Below are 24,132 nucleotides of genomic sequence, written 5' to 3'. Positions count from 1 at the left end.
CAAGGTTTTTTGGGGGTATTTCTATGGAAACGGAGAGAGGTCTGGTCACCGAGGCTACGTTCCAGGCTGTCTAAATTGAGATGTACACGAGCTAAACACATCATGTGATATAGAAATCTGATGCCTGACTGGGTAGTCTGCAATGTAGCCTTGGACGTGACCTGAAACTTCTCAAACCCAGTAACTACAATTATCACACCATGATCATCTCCAATGAGCAGCATTTCCACCCTGGTTCCCAATAAAAGCTCATTGAGCCGAGGCAGAGCACTCAAGGAAGGACAGTCCTACACCCTCTCACACCCATGTGTACAGTATATTATCCAAACACAGAAAACCAAGCCTACTCCACTTCCTCAAAACAGTCACTCCAGAAAAATAATGGGCTGTTGTTGTGCTCCTGGCCTTCTATGAAAGTATACTGAAGTTCTGGGTCAAAATCTTATCGACAGGATGATGGTAAAAATGTAAAGAATGAAAGTACAGACAACTAAATATTGGTGATAAATGTTGTGCATTATCATTATTGTTATAATCATCAAACATTTCAAATGACTAATGTCAATATAGGGACCACTCCGAACTCTGTAACGGCTGTCTTGGGTGGAAGAAGGAGAGGACCAAAGCGCAGCGTGGTTAGTGTTCATCTTTTTAATGAACAACTGAACACTTCAAAAGTACAAAACAACGAAGTGACAACCGAAACAGTTCTATCTGGCGACAAAAACTGAAAGACTGAAAATAACCACTCACAAAACACCAAGCAAAACAGGCTCCCTAAATATGGTTCTCAATCAGGGACAACGATAGACAGCTGCCTCTGATTGAGAACCATATCAGGCCAAACACAGAAATAGAAAATATAGAAAAACTGACATAGACTGCCCACACCAACTCACGCCCTGACCATACTAAATAAAGTCAATACGAAGGAATAAAGGTCAGAACGTGACAGAGCTCAATGAGAGTGGAGATCAGGAAGTAAAGTTGTAATTAACACATGATCCCATTATACTTAAAGTAGCTGTCTAAGATTTCTATGGAATAAGACCTACTACTATGAAATAGATTTCCTTCCCAAAAATTATTATTAAGTAGGCCCTATGTTAATAAGCAGCTTTTCTGTGTGACCCTGCTTTCCAAATTCACAAACAACACAACGTTGTGGGCAAATACCAGCCATTATAAATATTATAAATAAGCAAAGGACGAGTCAAAAACATTATTTGGATAGAATATGAGATTTAAAAAAATGATTTAATAGGTGATGGAAAGAAAACAAAAAGGCCTTGACAGTTTTTAACCGGAAGAAGATCCATCTTGGATTAAAACGTTGTTTTATACAGTGTTGTCCTGGCCTTTTCGTGTCTTTATAACGGCTGACAGTCAATCAACAAACACGTCGCTCTCTATGTGACAGTCGAAAGTCATACTCGGGAAATATGCTAAAAGCACAACGGATGAGGAACACAACCAACTACATTGTTTGAATCACAGGTTTCAAGGTTGGCAGGTAGAGAATGCAGACAAAGGCAGTCAAAACACTTCTTAGCAGAAATACACGAGGCACCAGTAAAATGCCCCTTTTCATAATAGTAGTTAAATGTACTTTTTATGTAATATTTTATGCAAACACTAATGACAAAGCTGAACACAAATGCTTTGAAAGGTGTGGGCTTAAATGGATCACTGAAATGACTGATTCCCTATCTACACAGGTACAGATAACTCCCGATCAACGCAGCCATTAAACCCAAGGCATTACAGCAACATGTTGTATCATAGTCGAACACCACCAGCAATACCACTAAAACCCACCAAGACCTGGAAAATCCATGTCTTACCTTGAGATATACAACCTAGTACTCTGTAAACCAGGGAAACCAGGGAAATGATCCATTTCCCAGCAGTAAAAACATATCTTTACTGTAGCACCGATCCACCTGAGCTCAGGTGAACATGCTAATCTCACAGCTGTCAGTGCAGTGGGAGTTATCATTTAGTTATACATTAACCTGCCACAGAGGCCTAAACCCACACAGCTAGTCCCACAGAGTCAACACAATGAGCCAGGCTCACACAGCCCTACAGATGGCCACTGTAACCTTGGTGATTCATCGTCGTCCCCCCTCTAAGGTGAGAGAACTGCTGAGGGCCACTGGGGGTCGTGGGGGAACTCCTAGGGGCCAGATGAAGATCTATGAATCGGACACCAATCAGAGAGGAACCGTGTCGTGAGCGGAGCCTGGACCGGCTGAGAACCAAGAGATCGGGTCTGTCTGTCCTCTACTGCCTCCAGAGTCTAGATGTAAAATACCCACCCATCTGTCTGTCTGTCCTGCTCCCTCTCTTTCTCTCTCTCTCACTCATCAATCTACATACAATACCTCATAATGACAAAGTTTTGCAAATGTATTAAACATAAGAAACAGAAATACCTTATTTACAGACCCTTTGCTATGAGACTCGAAATTGAGGTCAGGTGCATCCTGTTTCCATTGATCATCCTTGAGATGTTTCTACAACTTGATTCGAGTCCAGTTGTGGTAAATTCAATTGATTGGACATGATTTAGAAAGGTCCCACGGTTGACAGTGTATGGCAGAGCAAAAATCAAACCATGAGGTCGAAGGAATGGAGCTCCGAGACCGGATTGTGTTGAGGCACAGATCTGGGGAAGGGGACCAAAACAATTCTGCAGCATTGAAGGTCCCCAAGAACACAGTGGCCTCCATCATTCTTAAATGGAAGAAGTTTGGAACCACCAAGACTCTTCCTAGAGTTGGCCACCCAGCCAAACTGAGCAATCGGGGGAGAAGGGCTTTGGTCAGGGAGGTGACCAATAACCCAATGGACACTCTGACAGAGCTCTAGAGTTCCTCTGTGGAGATGGGAGAACCTTCCAGAAGGACAACCATCTCTGCAGCACCACCAATCAAGCCTTTATGGTAGTGGCCAGAGGAAGCCACTCCTTAGTAAAATGCACATGACAGCCCACTTGGAGTTTTCCAAAAGGCACCTAAAGACTCTCAGACCATGAGAAACAATATTTTCTGGTCTGATGAAACCAAGATTGAACTCTTTGGCCTGAATTGCAAGTGTCACGTCTGGAGGAAACCTGGCACCATCCCTATGGTGAAGTATGGTGGTGGCATCACCATGCTGTGGGGATGTTTTTCAGCTGCAGGGACTGGGAGACTAGTCAGGATCGAGGCAAAGATGAACGGAGCAAAGTACAGAGAGATCCTTGATGAAAACCTTCTCCAAAGCACTCAGGACCTCAGACTGAGGCGAAGGTTCACCTTCCAACAGGACAACGACCGTAAGCACACAGCCAAGTCAATGCAGGAGTGGCTTCAGGACAAGTCTTTGAATATCCTTGAGTGGCCCAGCTAGAACCCGGACTTGAACCAGATCGAACATGTCTGGAGAGACCTGAAAATTGCTGTGCAGCAACACTCCCCATCCAACCTGATAGAGCTTTAAAGGATCTGCAGAGAATTGTAGAAACTCCCCAAATACAGGTGTACCAGGCTTGTAGCATCATACCCAAGAAGACTCAAGGCTGTAATCGCTGCCAAAGGTGCTTCAACAAAGTACTGAGGAAAGGGTCTGAATACTTATGTAAATGTGATATTTCAATTAAAAAATATATATCTGTAAACATTTCTAAAAACCTGTTTTTGCTTTGTCATTGTGGGGTATTGTGTATAGATTTACGTGAGGAAAAAAATGATTTAATACATTTTAGAAAAAGGCTGTTATGTAACAAAATGTGGAAAAAGTTAAGGGGTCTGAATACTTTCCCCAATGCACTGTATATATATATATATAGTCTCCCCCTCTGTATTTCTCTCTCTCTTTCTCTCTCTGCCCTTTACTGCCTGGCCCTCCACAGAGACTAAGCGGAGCTCAGCAACATCTCTCTCTCTCGCTCTCTCTCTTATCTCCCGGGGAAACCTGCTGCGCCCTGCGCTGTCCACACCAAGATTAGAGGGAAGGACTGGCGCTGGGAGGATTCTAACACCACGGTCTCCAAGCGCTCGGCACGTAACCAGTATTCACCCAGAGGCCACAGCACTATCGTTGCCGTTTCGACTGTAACACCAGTGTTGCGCTATTGTATAATATGTTATATACGTTATGTTATTCTAGGGAAATTGTATTTTCATAGCTAGGGCTGACAGTGAAGACTTGCGAAGAGCTGAATCACAACCTCTGCATCATCAAAACAGTTGCTTGGTGAGAAGCTGAGAAGTCCACAGATAGTCATTGTTATGTAAACACCAGCTGAAAAGTACCAGCGGCCTGGCTTTGGCCCCAAGTGAGAGCAGGTCCACCAGAGCCATGCCCCAGTGAGACACGGGTTCGGGCCCACGTAGTTGGAAACAGAAAAGTCTGAGCCTTTTGGGTCAAACACTGGGGTAAATCTTGAATGTACATGCGCCATTGACGTACCATTGAATACGCTTGAAAGTAGAACCTGTCATACTAGCTCTTATTATCTGGTGGTAATTCAACTCTTGTCGCATATAAGAAATATCGGCATTACTAAACCTCCTGCAGAGGCAATGTGTAACTCAACTACCAAACTATTGGAATGAACTGGACAGACAGTAAGCCATAATGTACAAGAAAGTATGGGAGCTCTTCCTAATGATCCCTGATAACAGCTACAGTAAGAACAGTACCTGAGTCATCGTTAGCATTCGGTTAGCATTCCGCTAGCCTGGTGGAGATAGAACCAGAACCGCAGAGCTCCAGAGAGGCCAGTCTCCACTGTTCTCCTGCCTGCACAGCTGACTTCAACTCTGGGCACTGGGAGAAAAGCAGCAGGGGGCGGGTGGGGGTGGCGTGGTGTGGGCCTCTGACAGGGGTTCTCAGACTGTGTGTGTGTGTCAAATCCAATCAAATTGGAATGGTCGTGTACACAAATAGGCCGATATAATCGGCGGTGCAGCGAAGTGTTTGTGTTTCTAGTTCCAACAGTGCAGTGTATGTGCGTGCGTGGTGTGTGTCTTTTACCCTCAACAGCATAGACACACTTTTCCCCAATTGCAAACACTCTTTCAATCACACTTTCTCTCAACCAAATGTACCAGTTGTCCCCTCTTAACAAATGAAGCAGTTACACAGTACTAGAGTGCGCTGTCATCAAGGCATCCTTTACCACAACACAACACTGCAATACACACTTAACTCTTCTGGCTCCTCAGTCGGACAAGAAAAAAACATCCACTGTTAATTCAACAAAAACAGTTCTCGCTCTCACTTCCTTTTCTTTCACAACCTGGTCTTCAGCCGCCTTCATTTCCTTTCTTTCTGCCTCCAACAACCCTTTCTTCAAACAAAACCTCCCTCGTCCTTCATTTTCTCCTTGGAGAATGTGAGAATTGAGTGCTCTCTGCTATGTTCAGCTTTCTCGTATGTCATTCAAAGCCACAAACGGGAAAGTCCTGTTGTTCATTGACTAAGTGGAACAGGTCCTGCCTGTGCGTCTACTCACATTTCATTTCATCCTCATTCAACTCCTTTCATTTGAATCCTCTCGTTCAGGACAAGGAACATTTACATTTTCAATATGCTGTTTACACACTTTCTTTTTGTCTTAGAATAAGGAAGACCTGAGACTCAGAAGTGGTTCCTTACAAAATGACTCATCACATTATGAAATGTGTGTATGTGTGTGCACACACGCACACAAACACACGTGTGAAGTACTCGATCAGAGAAGTGTCAGCCTGGCAGCTTCACTATACTACTAGAGATGTCTGGAACAACAGCAAACAAACTATGCCATACCAGCTACTAGCAGTGAGTAGCACAACTCCAGCGGGCTGAATTGGGTGCAAATGATCTCCTTACAACCAGATGATGTCATTGTATCGGTAAGCATAGAAATAGTGCACATAGAATAGATCCACTGCTTATCAAATTGGCTTTCAATGAGAATGACAGATCTATAATTCATATTGTATGGGTCACACCCTGATCTGTTTCACCTGACCTTGTGATTGTCTCCACCCCCTCCAGGTGTCGTTTATTTCTCCCAGTGTATTTATCATTTATTATTTATGCCTGCCTTGACCTCGAGCCTGCCTGCCTTAACCTCGAGCCTGCCTGCCTTGACCTCGAGCCTGCCTGCCTTGACCTCGAGCCTGCCTGCCCGCCCTTTGGTACCTACTGGACTCTGAACTGGTTTTGACCTTTTGCCTGTACACAACCATTCTCTTGCCTACCCCTTTTTGGATTAATAAACATCTAAGACTCCAACCATCTGCATCTGGGTCTCGCCTTGTGCCCTCATAGTATGTGAATTTGTCGGGTCGGCCCGCAGAGCTACGTACCAGACCTTTAAAGAGCGTCTGAACGCAGCGATTCTGTGTTTCTCTACTACTCATTAAGAAAAACTAGACTTCAGTCTTGAGGGTGTGGTTCGATGTGGCAGTTACTGATGTTTGTCCCCCATGAGACCATAGGAAGAAAGCCGGTATTACCTCCTCAAAGTAGTCAGAATTAATTTAAGATTTTCAAAAAAATTTATTGTGTAATTTTACATCCGGCTAAGTTGTTTGGTGCAGTATTTCTCAAGTTAAAAAAAAATGCATAAGGTGTTGTCTTGTGTAAACAAAGTCAGATTTGCGGCTCTGGTGGGCAGGTCTGCCTCACTGCAGTATGTGTGTGATCTGCGGTAGGATTGGATAGATGTCTATCTCGTATGGTCAAATGAGCATAGTTGAAATCAAAACCCAACCCTCAAGTAAGTCATATGATGAACTCTATTACAAAACTCAGGTTTGGACGAGACCGACTTGAAAAACCAAATGATCCTGTTTACACTTCGCAGTCCATTTTGAAACTAGAAAAAATGTTTCCGACTAGCATGGATGGCATTTGCTATGAGAGAAGTTGTTTATTGCCTTTAAAAACCCAGTCAGTATCATCGCACTATGGAAATGACTGATCAAGGGATTGACTATGAATAATCCCAAATCAAATCAAATCGTATTTGTTACGAACACAATTGACAGCAGGTATAAAAGGTGCAGCAAAATGCTTGTGTTCTGGGTCCCTCAACAGTGCAGTATATTAATCAAGAGTTGAGGTACTATGCATAGTAATAGCCTCATCATGTATGTACACTATAGGATACAGTATAGATCACGATTTAACTCCCCATCTCTGTGTCATACTGATTCCCCCTCTCTGACTTCACTCTTTATTTCTTTATTTCTCTCTTTCTATTTCTCTGTATGCTACACTTTCTATTCCTTAACGCCCTCTTTCCTCTTCTCTCCCACTTCCGTGTTAATCTCTCGCCCTTCTCCTTGCAGACTAGATAAGAGGGGCCAGCCTGCTTCAAGGTGACGCAACAAAAATCGAATGAACTTATCCTCTGCAGCAGAGGTAACTCTGAGTTATCCTTTCCTGTGGCGGTCCTCATGAGAGCCAGTTTCATCATAGCGCTTAATGGTTTTTGCGACTGCACTTGAAGAAACTTTCAAAGTTCTAGAACATTTCCGGATTGACTGACCTTCATGTCATAAAGTAATGATGGACTGTCATTTCTCTTTGCTTATTTGAGCTGCTCTTGACATAATTTGGGTGTTTTACCAAATAGGGCTATCTTCTGTATACCCCCCTACCTTGTCACAACACAACTAATTGTCTCAAACATATGAAGAACGAAATTCCACAAATGTACTTTTAACAAGCTACAACTGTTAATTGAAATGCATTCCAGGTGACTACCTCGTGAAGCTGGTTGAGAGAATGCAAAGCTGTCAAAGGGTGGCTACTTTGAAGAATCTCAAATATAAAATATGTTTTGATTTGATGAACACTTTATTGGTTACTACATGATTCCATATGTGTTATTTCATAGTTTTTATGTCTTTTTTGATGTCAATTTTATTCTACAGTGTAGAAAATAGTACAAATAAAGAAAAACCCTGGAATGAGTAGGTGTGTCAAAACATTTGACTGGTACTGTCTATATTTGTCACGCCCTGACCTTAGAGAGACGTATCATTTCTCTATTTGGTTAGGTCAGGGTGTGATGTGGGGTGGGCATTCTATGTTTTGTTTTCTATGTTTCTTTATTTCTATGTTTTGGCCTGGTATGGTTCTCAATCAGGGACAGCTGTCTATCGTAGTCTCTGATTGGGAATCATACTTAGGTAGCCCTTTTTCCCTCCTTTCAGTGTGGGTAGTTAACTTTGTTTGTGACACTAAGCCCTGAAAGCTTCACGGTTGTTTTTCGTTTGTTGTTTTGTTGGCGACATTATCTAATAAAAAGGGGAAAGTACGCTCACAACGCTGCGTTTTGGTTCACTTCTTTCGACGGCCGTGACAGTGTCTGTCCTCTACCCACCACCAAAGGACCAAGCAGCGTGGTCAGGAGGGGAGGACACGACGGAAACCTGAGAGGCAGCCCCAAAATATTATTTTTGGGGGGGGGGGGGCAGATGACATGGGCGTCGGTGCTGAGGGGTGAGTCCGAGACCGAGGAGGAATTCTTGGACCGTTTGAGCGAGGAGTGGTTGGCAGTGGAAAGGGACGAAAGAGTTCGGAGGGGTTGGAGTGTGGAGCAAGACAGTCACTTTGAGGAGCATGTGACCCTTCAGGCACCGTGCTTTGCGGTTACATGTACTGTGTCCCCGGTACGCATCCACAGCCCAGTGCGTCCTGTGCCAGCGCCCCACAGTTGCCGGGCTATGGTGAGCATCCAGCCAAGATGGGTTGTGCCAGCTCTGCGCTCCAGACCTCCGGTGTGTCTCCACGGCCCAGTATATCCTGTTCCAGCTCCAGGCACCCGGTCTCCTGTACGTCTGCCAAGCCCGGTAAGCCCTGTGCCAGCTCTACGCACTAGGCTTCCAGTGCGTCTCCACAGCCCGGTAAGCCCTGTGCCAGCTCTACGCACCTGGCCTCCAGTGGCGATCCATGGCAAGAAGCCTCCAGTGATGATCCATGGCACGAAGCATCCAGTGATGATCCATGGCACGAAGCCTCCAGTGATGATCCATGGCACGAAGCCTCCAGTGATGATCCATGGCACGAAGCCTCCAGTGATGATCCATGGCACGAAGCCTCCAGTGATGATCCATGGCACGAAGCCTCCAGTGATGATCCATGGCACGAAGCCTCCAGTGATGATCCATGGCAAGAAGCCTCCAGTGCAGATCCATGGCGCGAAGCCTCCAGTGATGATCCAGTGATACTGTCACCTTAGAGAGACGTTTTATTTCTCTATTTGGTTAGGTCAGGGTGCGATGTGGGGTGGGCATTCTATGTTTTGTTTTCTATGTTTCTTTATTTCTATGTGTTGGCTGGGTGTGGTTCTCAATCAGGGACAGCTGTCTATCGTTGTCTCTGATCGGGAATCATACTTAGGTAGCCTTTTTTCCCTCCTTTCAGTATGGGTAGTTAACTTTGTTTGTGGCACTAAGCCCTGAAAGCTTCACGGTTGTTTTCTCGTCTGTTGTTTTGTTGGCGTCATTTTTATAATAAAAGGAAAATGAACGCTCGTCCACTTCTTTCAACAGCTGTGACAATATTTATATAAATAATGGCCCTACATTAAAATAGTCCACAGAAAGACAAGTGTTAGATCTTATTGAATCTGGCAGCTCCCTCTGCCTCTCTCTAGTCTCCACTATGACCTCTAAAGAGTTACCCTCTATGAACAGTGAATGAAGCCCACCCAGTCCTCATAGGGCTGACTCACTATGCGTCATCAACACTATTCATTTTACAGTGCACTACTTTTGACCAGGCTCTGGGAATAGGGTGCCATTTGGGACGCGGACAGAGTCTGCCTAGTTTTTCACACTATTGCACAGAGCCAAACAATACCGTGCTCACTTGGGTATTTACTTACCATACTGGCCTTTCCAGCACGGTCCCAGCAACTATGGTGGATGGGTAACCATGCCAGTTTGGCTCAGTTCAACTCTGCTCTGTAGTGTGAAAATGGTATAAGTGAGACGGGCATGAGGTGGTACGTGTCCTACCTTCATGGTGGGCGGGGCTGTGCGGGGGGGCGATGGGGGGCAATCTCCCAAGGGCACGTTGGAGATAGTCAGCAGTTCCTGCTTCCTGGAACACATCAAACACAACAGAAGATATCATGATACGGCATCATGATGTTGCATACAGAGGATGCAGAGGCACAATGATAGTACAGAGGACGGATGCTGCATCACATATCACCCTACTTCACGACACACACCGGGGGAGAAGTAAGAAATATCATTTCCCTAGACTGTGCAGGAGCTGGTAGGGTCAAGCCTAGTTATAGTCCATGTATATAACTTTAGCCCAGAGTTACTGCTGCATTCATGTGGTCAGGAAAAAGCCCAAACCCTACTCATACGCCTAGAAGGAAAGAGAGGCTGTCTGGCTCATAGACTAAAGACTAGGTCTTCAACATATCCAGCCAACTGAAGTAGTGGGTATCCAAGTGTGTTTACGGGGCTTGTAACGGAGATCTATCAATCAGACGCCAAGGAACCGTGTCGTGAGTGGAGCATGGACTGGCTGAAAACCAAGACCATACTGCCTGTGTGTCTGTCTCTGTCTGTCCTCTAACGCCTCCAAGGCTGGCCAACCACAGAGCCTAGATGGCAAATATCTGTATCTGTATCTCTCTCTCTCAATTCAATTCAATTTGCTTTATTGGCATGACGTAACAATGTACATATTGCCAAAGCTTATTTTGGATATTTACAATATAGAAAATGAATAAAAATGAGAATAAAAATTGTCAACGGGACAACAGTAACAACAATAACCAAGGGCCAAAATAACCATACATTCAACAATAACAATAAGTATACAGTAGAGTACATATGCAGGTTGATTGGTCTGTCAGACACTGTCCCTCAACTTATGGCAGGCAGCAATGTAGTGTGCTGCCAACCCACAGCTCTCTGCGTCCTCCCACAACAGGACGGGTAGCCTATCCTCATCAGAGAGGTCTTTGAAACCTTGAATAAGGGTTTCAAATTTGAGAAATTGACACTCTCTAATTGTTTTATATTTTTGACATTTAGTCAGGAAATGCAGCTCCGTCTCAGGTTCTGCTGTTATGCAGTGGTTGCACAGCCTTTCCTCTACAGGGAGCCAGGTTTTCCTGTGTCTTCTCTCTCCCTCTCTCTCTCTCTCTCTCTCTCTCTCTCTCTCTCTCTCAGAGGTCTGTGGAGAGTATCTTTAGCCGAGAGGCCTGATGATGACTTTCACTCAGATCCTTAGTGACCAGCTGACATGGTTGTTGAGAGGCCCCCAGGGGCCTCCAGGGGGCTGGGGTCTCCTTCCAGGAGAATGATCACACATTAAGAGGTTCATTTATCAGGAGGGACAGAGTGGGGATTCAGAGATGGACGTGAGAGGCGAGACACACAGTGCAACAGGTTGCCAATTAGTCACATTCTCTTGACAGTTATTTAGTCAGTTATCGAACACAGGATTTCATTCCCAGCCTCTTTTTTTCATCCATAGTTATTTCCCCCTCTCGTGTGTCAAGTCAGTGTGGCCCAGCTGTGGACTGTGTACTGGAGAAACCACACTAATTTAGTGTATTGCCGTCGGTTACAACAGGTGTTACAATACAATACAACAGCATTTCACTTACTGTGAAATGTTTACTTACAAGCCCTTATTACAACACAGTTTTAAGAAAAATAAGAGTTTAGAAAATATTTACTAAACAAACTAATAACACAATAAAATAACAATAACGAGGCAATATATACAAAGGATACGGGTTAGTCAAGGTAATTTAGGTAATATGTACATGTAGGTAGGGGTAAAGACTACGCATAGATAATAAACAGCGAGTAGCAGCAGCGTAAAAAAAGAGGGGGTCAATGTAAATAGCCCGTGAAGCTGTTTGATTAGCTGTTCAGCAGTTTTATGCCTTGGGGGTAGAAGCTGCTAAGGAGCCTTTTGGACCTAGACTTGGTGCTCCAGTACCGCTTGCCGTGTGGTAGCAGAGAGAACAATCTATGACTAGGGTGACTGGAGTCTTTGACTGACACCGCCTGGTATAGAGGTCCTGGATGACAGGAAGCTTGGCCCCAGTGATGTACTGGGCCGTACGCACTACCCTCTGTAGCGCCTTGTGGTCGGATGCCGAGCAGTTGCCATACCAAGAATTGATGCAACCTGTCAGGATGCTCTCGATGGTGCAGCTGCAGAACCTTTTGAGGATCTGAGGACCCATGCCAAATCTTTTCAGTCTCCTGAGGGGGAATATGCATTGTCATGCCCTCTTCACGACTGTCTTGGTGTGTTTGGACTATGATAGTTTGTTGGTGATGTGGACACTAATGAACTTGAAACTCTCAACCTGCTCCAATACAGCCCCATCGATGAGAATGGGCACATGCTCGGCCCTCCTTTTCCTGTAGTCCACGATCATCTCCTTTGTCTTGTTTACGTTGAGGGAGAGGTTGTTGTCTTGGTACCACACTGACTGGTCTCTGACCTCCTCCCTATAGGCTCATCTCATCATTGTTGGTTATCAGGCCTACCACCGTTGTGTCGTTAGCAAAATTAGGGACGGTGTTGGAGTCGTGCTTGGCCACGCAGTTGTGGGTGAACTGTGAGTACAAGAGGGGACTAAGCACACACCCCTGAGGGACCCCCATGTTCAGGATCAGCATTGCAGATGTGTTGTTGCCTACTCTTGTAACCTGGGGGGTGGCCTGTCAGGAAGTCCAGGATCCAGTTGTAAAGGGAGGCATTTAGTCCCAGGGTCCTTAGCTCAGTGATGAACTTTGAGGGTACTATGGTGTTGAACGCTGAGCTGTAGTCAATGAACAGCATTCTCACGTAGGTGTTGCTTTTGTCCAAGTGGGAAAGGGCATATAGAGATTGCATCATCTGTGGATCTGTTGGGGCGGTATGCGAATTGGAGTAGGTTTCTGGGATGACGGTGTTGATGTGAGCCATGACCAGCCTTTCAAAGCACTTCATGGCTACCGACGTGAGTGCTACAGATCAGTAGTCATTTAGGCAGGCTACCTTGGTGTTCTTGGGCACATGGACTATGGTGATCTGCTTGAAACATGTAGGTATTACAGACTCGGTCAGGGACAGGTTGAAAATGTCAGTGAAGACACTTGCCAATTGGTCAGCGCATGCTCTGAGTACACTTCCTGGTAATCCGTCTGGCCCTGCGGCCTTGTGAATGTTGACCTGGTCTTACTCACATCGGCTACGGAGAGCGTGATCACAGTAGTCCGGAACAGTTGATTCTCTAATGCATGCTTCAGTGTTGCTTGCCTCGAAGCGCACACAGAAGTAATGTAGCTCGGCTGGTAGGCTTGTTTCACTGGGCAGCTTGCGGCTGGGCTTCCCTTTGTAGTCCGTAATAGTTTGAAAGCCCTGCCACATCCAACGAGCGTCAGAGCGGTGTAGTAGGATTCAATCTTATCCCTGTATTGACGCTTTGCCTATTTAATGGTTTGTCGGAGAGCATAGTGGGATTTCATATTAGCGTCCTGGTTAGCGTCCCACTCCTTGAAAGCGGCAGCTCTACCCTTCAGTTCAGTGCAGATGTCAAATCAAATCAAATTGTATTGGTCACATACACATGGTTAGCAAATGTTAGTGTGAGTGTAGTGAAATCCTTCTGCTTCTAGTTCCAACATTGCAGTAATATCTAACAAGTAGTCTAACAACTCCACAACAACTACCTAATGCACAGAAATCTAAAGGGATGGAATAAGTATATGTAAATATAAATATATGGATGAGCGATGACTGAGCAGCATAGGCACGATGGTATAAAATACAGTATATACATATGAGATGAGTAATGTAAGATATGGCATTATTTAAAGTGACAAGTGATCCATTTATTAAAGTGGCCAATGATTCAAGTCTGTATATAGGCAGCAGCCTCTCTGTGTTCGTGATGGCTGTTTAACAGTCTGATGGCCTTGAGGTAGAAGCTGTTTTTCAGTCTCTCGGTCCCAGCTTTGATGCACCCGTACTGACCTCGCCTTCTGGATGGTAGTGAGGTGAACAGGCAGTGGCTCAGGTGGTTGTTATCCTTGATGACCTTTTTGGCCTTCATTTGACATCGGGTGCTGTAGGTGTTCTGAAGGGCAGGTAGTTTGCCAACCGGTGATGCGTTGTGCAGACCGCACCACCCACTGAAGAGCCTTGTGATCATGTGCGGTGCATCACCTGGGTGCAGCCCATCAGAAAGTCCAGTACCCAATTGCACAGGGCGGGGTTGAGACCCAGGGCCTCAAGCTTAATGATGAGCTTAGAGAGTACTATGGTGTTGAATGCTGAGCTGTAGTCAATGAACAGCATTCTTACATAGGTATTCCTCTTATCCAGATGGGATAGGGCAGTGTGCAGTGTGATGGCGATTGCATCGTCTGTGAACCTGTTGGGGCGGTATGCAAACTGAAGTGGGTCTAGGGTGGCCAGTAAGGTGGAGGTGATATGATCCTTGACCAGTCTCTCAAAGCACTTAATGATGACAGAAGTGAGTGCTATGGGGAGATAGTCATTTAGCTCAGTTCTCTTTGCCTTCTTGGGTACAGGAATAATGGTGGCCATCTTGAAGCATGTGGGCACAGCAGACTGAGATAGGGAGCGATTGAATATGTCCGTAAACACACCAGCCAGCTGGTCTGAGCATGCCTTGAGGATGCGGTAGGGATGCAGTCTGGGCCTGCAACCCTGTAAGGGTTAACACAATTAAATATCTCACTCACGTCGGCCACAAAGAAGGAGAGGGAGGGCCCACAGTCCTTGGTAGAAGGCCACGTCAGTGGCACTGTATTATCCTCAAAGCCGGCAAAGAAGGTGTTTAGTTTGTCTGGAAGCAAGATGTCAGTGTCCGTGACATGGCTGGTTTTCTTTTCGTAGTCCGTAATTGCCTGTTGACCCTGCCACATACGTCTTGTGGCTGAGCCGTTGAATTGCGACACCACTTTGTCCCTATACTGACATTTCGCTTGTTTGATTGCCTTGCGGAGGGAATAACTACCATAATCCCAGTCATCTTTCCATGTTTAAATGTGGTGGTTCGCTCTTTCAGTTTTGCGCAAATGCCACCATTTATCCACAGTTTCTGGTTTTAATAGTCACAACATCTCCAATGCACTTCCTTATAAACCCACTCACCAAATCAGTGTATAAATCAATGTTATTCTCTGAGGCAGCATCGAACATTTCCCAGTCTGCGTGATCAAAACAATATTGAAGCATAGATTCCGATTGGTCAGACCAGCGTTCTTGTCACGGGTACATCCTGTTTGAGTTTCTGCCTATAGGACAACAGGAGCAAAATTGAGTCATGGTCGGATTTGCCAAAGGGAGGCCGGGGTAGGGCCTTGTATGCATCGCAGAAGTAGCAGTGTAGCAGTGTATTGCCCGCACGAGTGCTACAATCAATATGCTGATAGAATTTAGGAGGCCTTGTTCTCAAATTTACTTTGTTAAAATCCTCAGCTACAATAAATGCAGCCTAAGGATATATGGTTTCCAGTTTACATAGAGTTGTCACGACTTCCGCCGAAGTCGGTCCCTCTCCTTGCTCGGGCGGTGTTTGGCGGTCGACGTCCCCGACCTTCTAGCCATCACTGATCCATTTTTCATTTCTCATTGGTCTTGTCTTTCTTCACACCTGGTTTCAATCCCATCAATTACATGTTGTGTATTTAACCCTCTGTTTCCCCTCATGTCCTTGTCGGAGATTGTTTTATTGTATGTGATTGTGCTAGTATGTGTTAGTGTGTGACGGGTTCTGTACCCACTTTTGTTATTTTATATATTTTGGTTTTGGAGTTTGGTCAGCACTTATTAAACAACTCCGTTTATACCAAGTTTGTTCTCCTGCGCCTGACTTCCCTGCCACCAACACGCACCCATTACAAGAGTCCAGTGAAGTTCCTTCTGGGTTTTCCAAATGGATGGCAAGGGAGAGCTTTGTACGCATCTCTGTGTGTGGAGTAAAGGTGGTCCAGAGTTTTATTACTCTGGTTGCACATGTGACATGCTGGTAGAAATGATGTAAAAAAAGATTTACGTTTTTCAACATTTAAGTCCCCGGCCACTAGGAGCGCCACCTCTGGATGAGCATTTTCTTGTTTGCGTATGGCCTTATACAGCTCGTTGAGTGCGGTCTTAGCACCAGTATTGGTTTGTGGAGGCAAATACACAGCTTCTATATAGATGAAAACTCTCCTGGAAATGGTGTGGTCTACAACCTATCATGAGAAAAATCTTTAGATTTCTTTAATATTAGAGTTCGCACACCAGCTGTTGTTGACTGATAGACAAAGACCACTACCCCTCGTCTTATCGGAGGTAGCTATTCTGTCTTGCAATGTGCGGAAAACCCAGCCAACTGTATGTTATCCATGTTGTCATTCAGCCATGACTCGGTGAAACATAAGATATTACAGTTTTTAATGTCCCGTTGTTAGGATAGTCTCGAACGGAGCTCATCCAGTTTATTCTCCAGTGATTGCACATTGGCCAATAAGACGGATGGTAGAGGCAGGTTACCCACTCGCCGACAAATCCTTACAAGGCACCCGGATCTGCGTCCCCTGTATAGGCGTCTCTTCTTCATGCGAATGAAGGGGGTTTGGGCCTGGTCCTGTATCAGCAGTAAATCCTTCGCATCCGACTCGTTAAAGAAACTAGGTGAGTAATCGCTGTTCTGATACCCAGAAGCTCTTTTAGGTCATAAGAGACTGTGGCAGAAACATTATGTACAAAATACGTTACAAACAACGCGAGAAAACACACAAAATAGCACAATTGGTTAGGAGCCCGTAAAGCGGCAGACATCCCCTCTGGCGCCATTCCTTAGCTAGCAGCTAAAATAAATGGTAAAAAATAATATAGAATTAAGATAACAACACATGCAAAAGGTTTGCAGGACATTCTTCCCTAATATCAACAATCAATATCAATACCAGAAGAAAAACCTCAAAAGCACAATGACAACATCATCAAAAGGCTAAAGGATTGCAGGAGGAAATTCTACCTGATATCAATAGTGGATATCAATATCAGAGAGATACATAACATGCAGTACTGTATCTTCATCCGATTCACAGTAAGTGGAACAAGGAGACCAACATGCAACGTATTTGGGAACTAACGCAGCTGTCTCTCCATTGGATAATGCAATAGCTTCCTTGTGTGAAAGTAGCATGCTCATGTCACAGTGTCCAAAGGAAACAAGAGAACACTTGACTGCCTTTGACTGCTGATCTTTCCATTCTGAAAGAGAAACACGCTGCAAAGAACAGCCATCTCCGGCTCCTTCGTCTCTTTCTCTCTACCCCTCTCTCTTTTTCTCTCTCCCTCTAACTCCCTCTCCTTTTCTCTCACTCTCTCTCTCTTTTTATTTCTCTGACTCCCTCTCTTTCTCTCTCTCTCTCTTTGTCTAACTCTCTCTCCTTTCCTCTCCCTCCCTCCCTCTCTTTCTCTCTCTCGTTCGTTCTTTGAGTTGTTAGTATAAGCACATGGCCTGGCTTGCCGAGTGCTGGAAACAAGTGGTCATGCCCCAGACTTCCCCTTCCATTGACAGCCCAGCCACCCCAGGCTTCTCCAATACTTTCCATAGGGCCAGCACTAAGTACCAACACAATGTAACACTGTCTCTAGCTGTCGCTAGCGGTTAACACTGAGCCAATGGTGGACACAAACTAAACAGAGTACAAGTACAAGCAGGAGTAGTTGGCTTCCTTCCCCCGTTTACGCAGTTGACGGAGATACACAGATTGTACATAGCAACTGCCACAGCTCCAGAGAAACGTATTATTAGAAAATGTCCATTCCCAGACACTACATGTTAGTAGCTCAGAGCTGACCTGAGACCTCCTGGGGCTGGCCACTGCTGTCTGAGTTTAGCTTTAATAACAGCCAAATCTCAACACACACATACAGTACATACACAGACACACATACACACACACAGATGCATATAGAATACACACACATAAACACAAACAAACACATAAACAAACAGGTGTTGGTCCCAGACAGAGAGTCTGTGTGTGATAAAGTCTGTGTGTGAGACAGTCTGTGTGTAAGAGACAGTGTGTGAGAGACAGTGGTGGCGCAGTCTATCCTTGCTGCCTGTCTAATGAAACAGCTCCTGCGTCACCGTGAATGGGGGGGGGGGGGGTGGATCGAAGGAGAGAGACGCAGCATGACAAAGGAAAACAGAGGGAAAAGAGAGAGGGAAAACAGAGGGAGAGATGAAACATAGAACAAGGGGGGAGTAAGAGAGTGGAAAAGGACAATAGGCCAGATAGTGAATGGGAAGGTTAAAGCTAGAGGTTCGTATGAGCTGTAACACTTTGACAACCACACACACACACACACACACACACACACACACACACACACACACACACACACACACACACACACACAAACCAGACAATTAATGAATAAAAGTGTGTGGACTCAATGTAATACATTCAATAGTGAATGGAGATAATGACATGACATATATGATATGTCTCCTGTCTTGTCATCGCACTATAAAAACCCTTCATTGTATAGCCTAACTCTCCTATGTTTCACAATCACCACCCAACTCCTTCTTTATTATTTTTAATTGGACCTGATTCAATACTAATTACATCTGCACCGCAATCATGTTTACCTAATGTCACACCAATAGGCCTCCATGTTTCACATATTGATTACACCCTGGAGAGATGACAGGCACTGCACACAGTGTACTGTACCTGCCTCAGCTAGTATCAACACATAAACAGGGGAGAGGGAGCCAGGAAGAGGGGAAGGGAGTGAGGGAGGAGGAGTGAGCGAGGGGGGTAGAGAGAAAGAGAGTGAGAGAAGGCACACAGGGGAAAGAGACATGGCCCAGGAGGAGAAGGAGGGAGGGAGGGAGGGAGGGAGGGCAACAGTCCCTCGCTGCCAATTACCTCCTTAATTGTGACGTTCTCTTTCCAGCCCGATACAGATATTTGTTACGAAACTCAATAATGAAGTTGATGACGCTCCAGACGTACCATTGCAGAAGCCCAATCGTTCCTCTAATGAACTTAATATGTAATGGCCTATTAGACAGCGAAAAACAAAGACAAGGAAATACATTAATCTGCCAGCAGGACATCAGGGCAGAGAAATCAGGTGCAACCCGTCCATCAGCGTAGCATTTCCTTACCCTCTCTTCGGGCCCCTCCAGACATTTCACATTTTTTTGTTTAAACCCTAAACTGGCACACCTAATCCAATTAGTCAAAGGCTTGATGATTAGTGCAGACATAGCTGGCATACAGAGCCGCATCAATCAGGACCATGGCAGAGTATGTGTCAATGATGTGTGAATGATGCACCGTCACATCTGACAATAGCGCTGAATCAATTGCAGACCTGCCCTGTGTAAAAATAGCAGAGAGGATAGATGTGCTTGTTCCTCCCATGCTAGCAGATCAGACAGGCCGCCCAGCGCCACGGACAGTCAGACACAGACCAATGGCGTAATGCAATGAACGTCAGAGTGTGAGGTGTTGAAAGGGCTGCGTTCTATGGCTCATGGCTCCCAGTGTGTGGCTAATATAACAAGTGAAGTGGCTCATTGAAGGACCCCTTACCTCAGCACTGGCCACAGGGGAGTCCGTAGCTAATTATAGACCTCTAAAATGTTAGTACACTATGGTGGCAGTAGCCAATCAGGACCCTTTATTTCATCATGTATAGGGGAGCAATGGCCTAACAAGGATTAGTGGCCTCCACAAAGGGTTAAGGGGAGCCAATAAGCCCAGTGTCACATTGAAGGCCCCTTACCTATTCACTGGGCACTGGGGGGGGGGGGGGCAGTAGCCTACAAGGAACCATATACTGTTAGCACATAGGGGACAAGTAGCCTGAGGGGACCAGTAGCCAGGAAACTACAGGGGGGGGGGGGGGGCAATTGCTCATAAGCCATATGGAATCCCATAGACACCCAGGTTTCCTGCTGGGACTCACTCCCTACTGGGCACAGATGTCAGATCAACGTCTAGTTTTGATTTACATTTGGTTGACAACTAACGTGAATTCATCCCGTAATAAACCAAAAACGTCACCCTGTCATTGGATTTTTTTTTTTTTTGCAAATCTTTTTGCAAATCCAATTTGTTTTCCACGTTGATTCAACATCATCACATTGAATTTCTTGCTTGAAATGATGTAGAAACAACATTGATTCAACCAGTTTTTGCCCAGTGGGTTCGATGGGTATACAGGCTATTTATAGATGCAGGGGTCAAAGGAAAGTGGAGCCCAGCCAGTCAACCGAATGGCTGAGGAACACACGTACACACACACACACACACACCTTCCTGGCAGAGTTCTAGAGAGTGGGGGGTATACTGCGAGGGATTGATTTGTTCTCCCAAATGAAACCTGAATGAAGCTGGGAAAATAATTAGTGCCGCAGCAACAACATCAGAGCCACCAAATTGAAAGAGGAAGAAATCAATTGTAGAACACTGTGTAAACACTTTGATTGGCCAAACCTTGCTGAGATAATGACCTCTTAGAGAGCCACTTTCTCTCAGTACGGAATCCCAAACTCAATAAGAAGAGCAGTGCTGTGGACTCCAGGGGCTTGTATTCATAAAGCGTCTCAGATAAGGATTGCTGATCTAGGATCAGGTCCCCCCCGTCCAATGTATTATTTATTATTCACTAAGATTTTTAAAACAAAAAATTAAAAAGCAAAACTCCTGATCCTAGATCAGCACTCCTACTCTGAGATGTGAAATTAATGTGGGCCCAGATCTCAAAGAAAAGAAGCAGACCGCTGCCACCGCCAATGGCATTCTGGGTAGTCTAACAGTCAGCATTTCTATACAGGACACACACACACACACATGCACACATAAATGAAATGAAAACCACCTGATGCTAACATAATATCCCCTTGCCTCATCTCCAGATCACAACGTACGCGGAGATACACTGTACACATGCAACCTTCTATCCAGCTGTATTACTGGACTGATTACTTTCAGCACAGGAAACTGCTGGGAGGAGGATGGACATCGGACCACACAATCACAGGATAACTGCATTAATGCCAGAGCCAAAACAGATTATTCATATCAAAATGATCTTTCACTGACTCCAGAACTGTACACGCACTCCTCCAGCCTAGTGAATACAACCAGGGATGTTAGAACAGGGTTGCCCAACCCTCTTCCTGGAGATCTACACTCCTGTAGGTTTTAACTCCAACCCTGTTCCTGGAGACCTACACTCCTGTAGGTTTTAACTCCAACCCTGTTCCTGGAGAGCTACACTCCTGTAGGTTTTAACTCCAACCCTGTTCCTGGAGAGCTACACTCCTGTAGGTTTTAACTCCAACCCTGTTCCTGGAGAGCTACACTCCTGTAGGTTTTAACTCCAACCCTGTTCCTGGAGAGCTACACTCCTGTAGGTTTTCGCTCCGACCTCAGGTATTACTAACCGGACTCCTCTCATCAACCTGCTAATTGTTTGAACTAGGCGTGCTAGGTTAAACCTACAGGACGGTAGCGCTCCAGGAACAGGGATGGGCACTCTTGTCTAAGAGGAAACCATGTGCTGTGTATCGAAAATGAACTCATCATTAGGCAGTTTTAAAGGCACAGTGTAGTCAAAAACGTGATTTTCCCGTGTTTTATATATACAGTATTTTCACACGATGAGGTTGGAATTAGGGCTATTACGGTGACCGTATTACCGTCACACCAGCGGTCACGAGTCATGACGGCAGGTAAATTCCACGTGACCGCTTAGTCACGGTAATTAGGCTTCTCCAAGCTCTGATGCTGCTGATGGTTGTTAGTAGCCTACCAAACTTGCTAACTGCCTGGTACTCAGCACTCTCAGCACCCTCCAATCACTCTGACATCAATGCAAATGTATTCGAAAATCTAATCAAACACTTCATGAGAGCCCATGAGTTCATGTTGAGCAACATTTCTATAGGCTATGCAGTTGTGTGACATAACAGAGTGATGTCCTCTTTTAAAAACGAGGAGGATCCCATCAGCTTTCTATAGGCTAGGCCTACTATATTTATTTCTCAACTTTCCTAATATAAAGCACATTGCTTCTCTTTACAACAGGAGTATAGCCTACCTGGCTGGCATGAAAGTAACCAGGTCTACTCATCTTGTTGACTGACAAAAAGTAAATGTGGACAGTTCTTCCAATGTCTTGGATAAGGACGTGTGCGGTTGCCTCCCCGATGTGTCCGTCTTCACTTGTAGCCTGTGAAAAAAGACCCGATCACGTGACAGAGAGCCATGTGAGTGCTGGGAGAATGGAATTTTAATTATTATATTCAGCCCATGGGCACAAAGGTATGTTTCTTTTAGGGGGCATTATGGCCACAACAAAGGGGATGCCACAGCGACATTTGAGGCATTATCAAGTGCATGAGCCTGTGCGTGAGTCTGAGCAATGCAACTTTTCATGCAACTTTTTTCAAATCATCATTAGAGTCACATCATGCAACTTTCCTTTCAATTGTATTCTTCATACTGTAAAATAATGCCACGGAATTATAAGCAAATCTTGTCTGCTAAATAATCTAGTGCAGCCCACATAGAAGCCAGGAGATGCTAAATATGTTTATGTTAATTAATGGTCAATTACCGTGAGACAGGTAGTTAGTTATTTGATTGACAATCACCGGCTGACGAAATTTCATGACCGCCACAGCCCTATTTGGAATAATAGTGTGAAATGTTGAAAATGATGAAGATGCCTTTTTAATATAAGAGATGTTTGAAAAGACTGCCTGAAATGTCAGGCTTTTTTGGTAGGATAGTGTTTTAGCCTGCCTCCTTCCTGTTGACATCACCATGCGGTAAATTAGTTAATAGACCAATAAGAAAGAGAGTTCTAAACCTTCCTACCAATAACAGCTAGTTTTCATTTTTCCCCTCCCTACTCAGATCACTCCCAGATAGTCCAAGCAAAATTCTTCCTTGTGAAATGTCTCTTTGCTAAAAAGCTATTTTAATTGAAAAAATTAACACAGTGTGAAATCTCATTCTGCATCTTCCCAGTTCCTTGTTTTTCTGTTGTCATACTTTAGGACGGGGTGATGATTTCCACTTGTCCTTGTTCATCTCTGGTTAGTAGTGGCTTGAGCTCCTAATAGAAACAGAGGCTGAGATCCTGTCTGAATCAATGATCAGCAGAGGAAAGTGATAATTGGCTTTGAGTATTGACGTGTTGTGCGCATTAGAGTTAGGGACGTGTGACAGGGAATTTAGGACAGAACACATAAGAAAATGCACTCTCTTGCTGTCACACATGAATACACACTTTGGCATGTGCACAAACACATACACACACGCACGCGCACGCACACACACACACACACACACACACACACACACACACAGACACACACAGACACACACACACACAGACACGCACACACACTCACACTCACACATGCAAGCGAGTACACACACACTAACACAAAATAATCTTCTGAACTCTATACTGCACAGAGAAACACCGTAGTCACCGTAGTGACACCATAGTCACAGCACGGACTCAAACAGCTGAATCATTACCACCCTCCCACCTATTCTATGTGACAAGGTGAGAGTCCCTTGAGAGCAACACTACGACCAGTCCTGAGAGGCACAGCCTTCTGAATGAAGGGAGCAGAGTACGCTCTGTTGGCCTGTTATTGACAGACCCTTCAAGGTCAGGAAGTTAGAGGTGGCAAAGGGGTGTCAGGGTGCCAGGCCTTTCCAGAACTATGTGGGGGTATGTTAATTCTAGCCCACTTACAGAAGAGATATGGGTTTCATTGCTGACATCATAAAGCTTTACAGTAATACTGTAAATATACTGGAACAACTTTATTGATATCGACACCTACTGTCATAAAAACATTCCTTAAACTGACATGAAAAGTTTGTACAAAAGATCAGTGGTTTTCCCTGTCGACTTCATAAAGGTCTCCAGTACAACAACTGTATTTATATAAAGGTCTATTAAACTGCCATGAAAGTAGATTTTAACTGATATTTATTGCCATAAAGGTACATTTTCACGTTGACTAACACTTCAGAGCCTCTCACAAGACGAGCACTTTACTGTAAAAGCTTTCCACTG

The 24,132-nt window shown here is 44.9% G+C and overlaps 2 protein-coding genes across 31 annotated transcripts in view; one reads left to right on the top strand and one right to left on the bottom strand.

The window, feature by feature from the left end:
• The window catches only part of rap1gap2a (RAP1 GTPase activating protein 2a), a 99,663-nt gene that overhangs the window by 26,948 nt on the left and 48,583 nt on the right, over positions 1–24,132 (bottom strand). For 11 of the 30 annotated variants that reach the window (XM_090224422.1, XM_090224424.1, XM_090224433.1 and 8 more), the window contains one exon: positions 10,014–10,098. In XM_090224422.1, coding sequence (XP_090080548.1) covers positions 10,014–10,098 — 85 coding nt within the window. Of the gene's footprint in view, positions 1–1,844; positions 2,305–4,691; positions 5,835–10,013; positions 10,099–24,132 lie in introns of those variants that run through there. The other 19 variants (XR_016492648.1, XM_036964733.2, XM_090224441.1 and 16 more) reach the window with 15 other exon arrangements.
• On the top strand, positions 5,555–9,527 carry LOC110507536 (uncharacterized). Its single transcript, XM_090224455.1, has 2 exons — positions 5,555–5,888; positions 6,034–9,527. Exon 2 carries the CDS (start codon positions 8,469–8,471, stop codon positions 9,216–9,218), a length of 750 nt encoding a protein of 249 aa, XP_090080581.1. The 5' UTR covers positions 5,555–5,888; positions 6,034–8,468; the 3' UTR covers positions 9,219–9,527.

Source organism: Oncorhynchus mykiss, chromosome 27 (assembly GCF_057628025.1).
Source record: "Oncorhynchus mykiss isolate SJ-2025 chromosome 27, ASM5762802v1, whole genome shotgun sequence".
Taxonomy (NCBI): Eukaryota; Metazoa; Chordata; class Actinopteri; order Salmoniformes; family Salmonidae; genus Oncorhynchus; species Oncorhynchus mykiss.
Note: the sequence above shows the minus strand (reverse complement) of the source record. Positions and strands in the feature narration are given on the sequence as shown.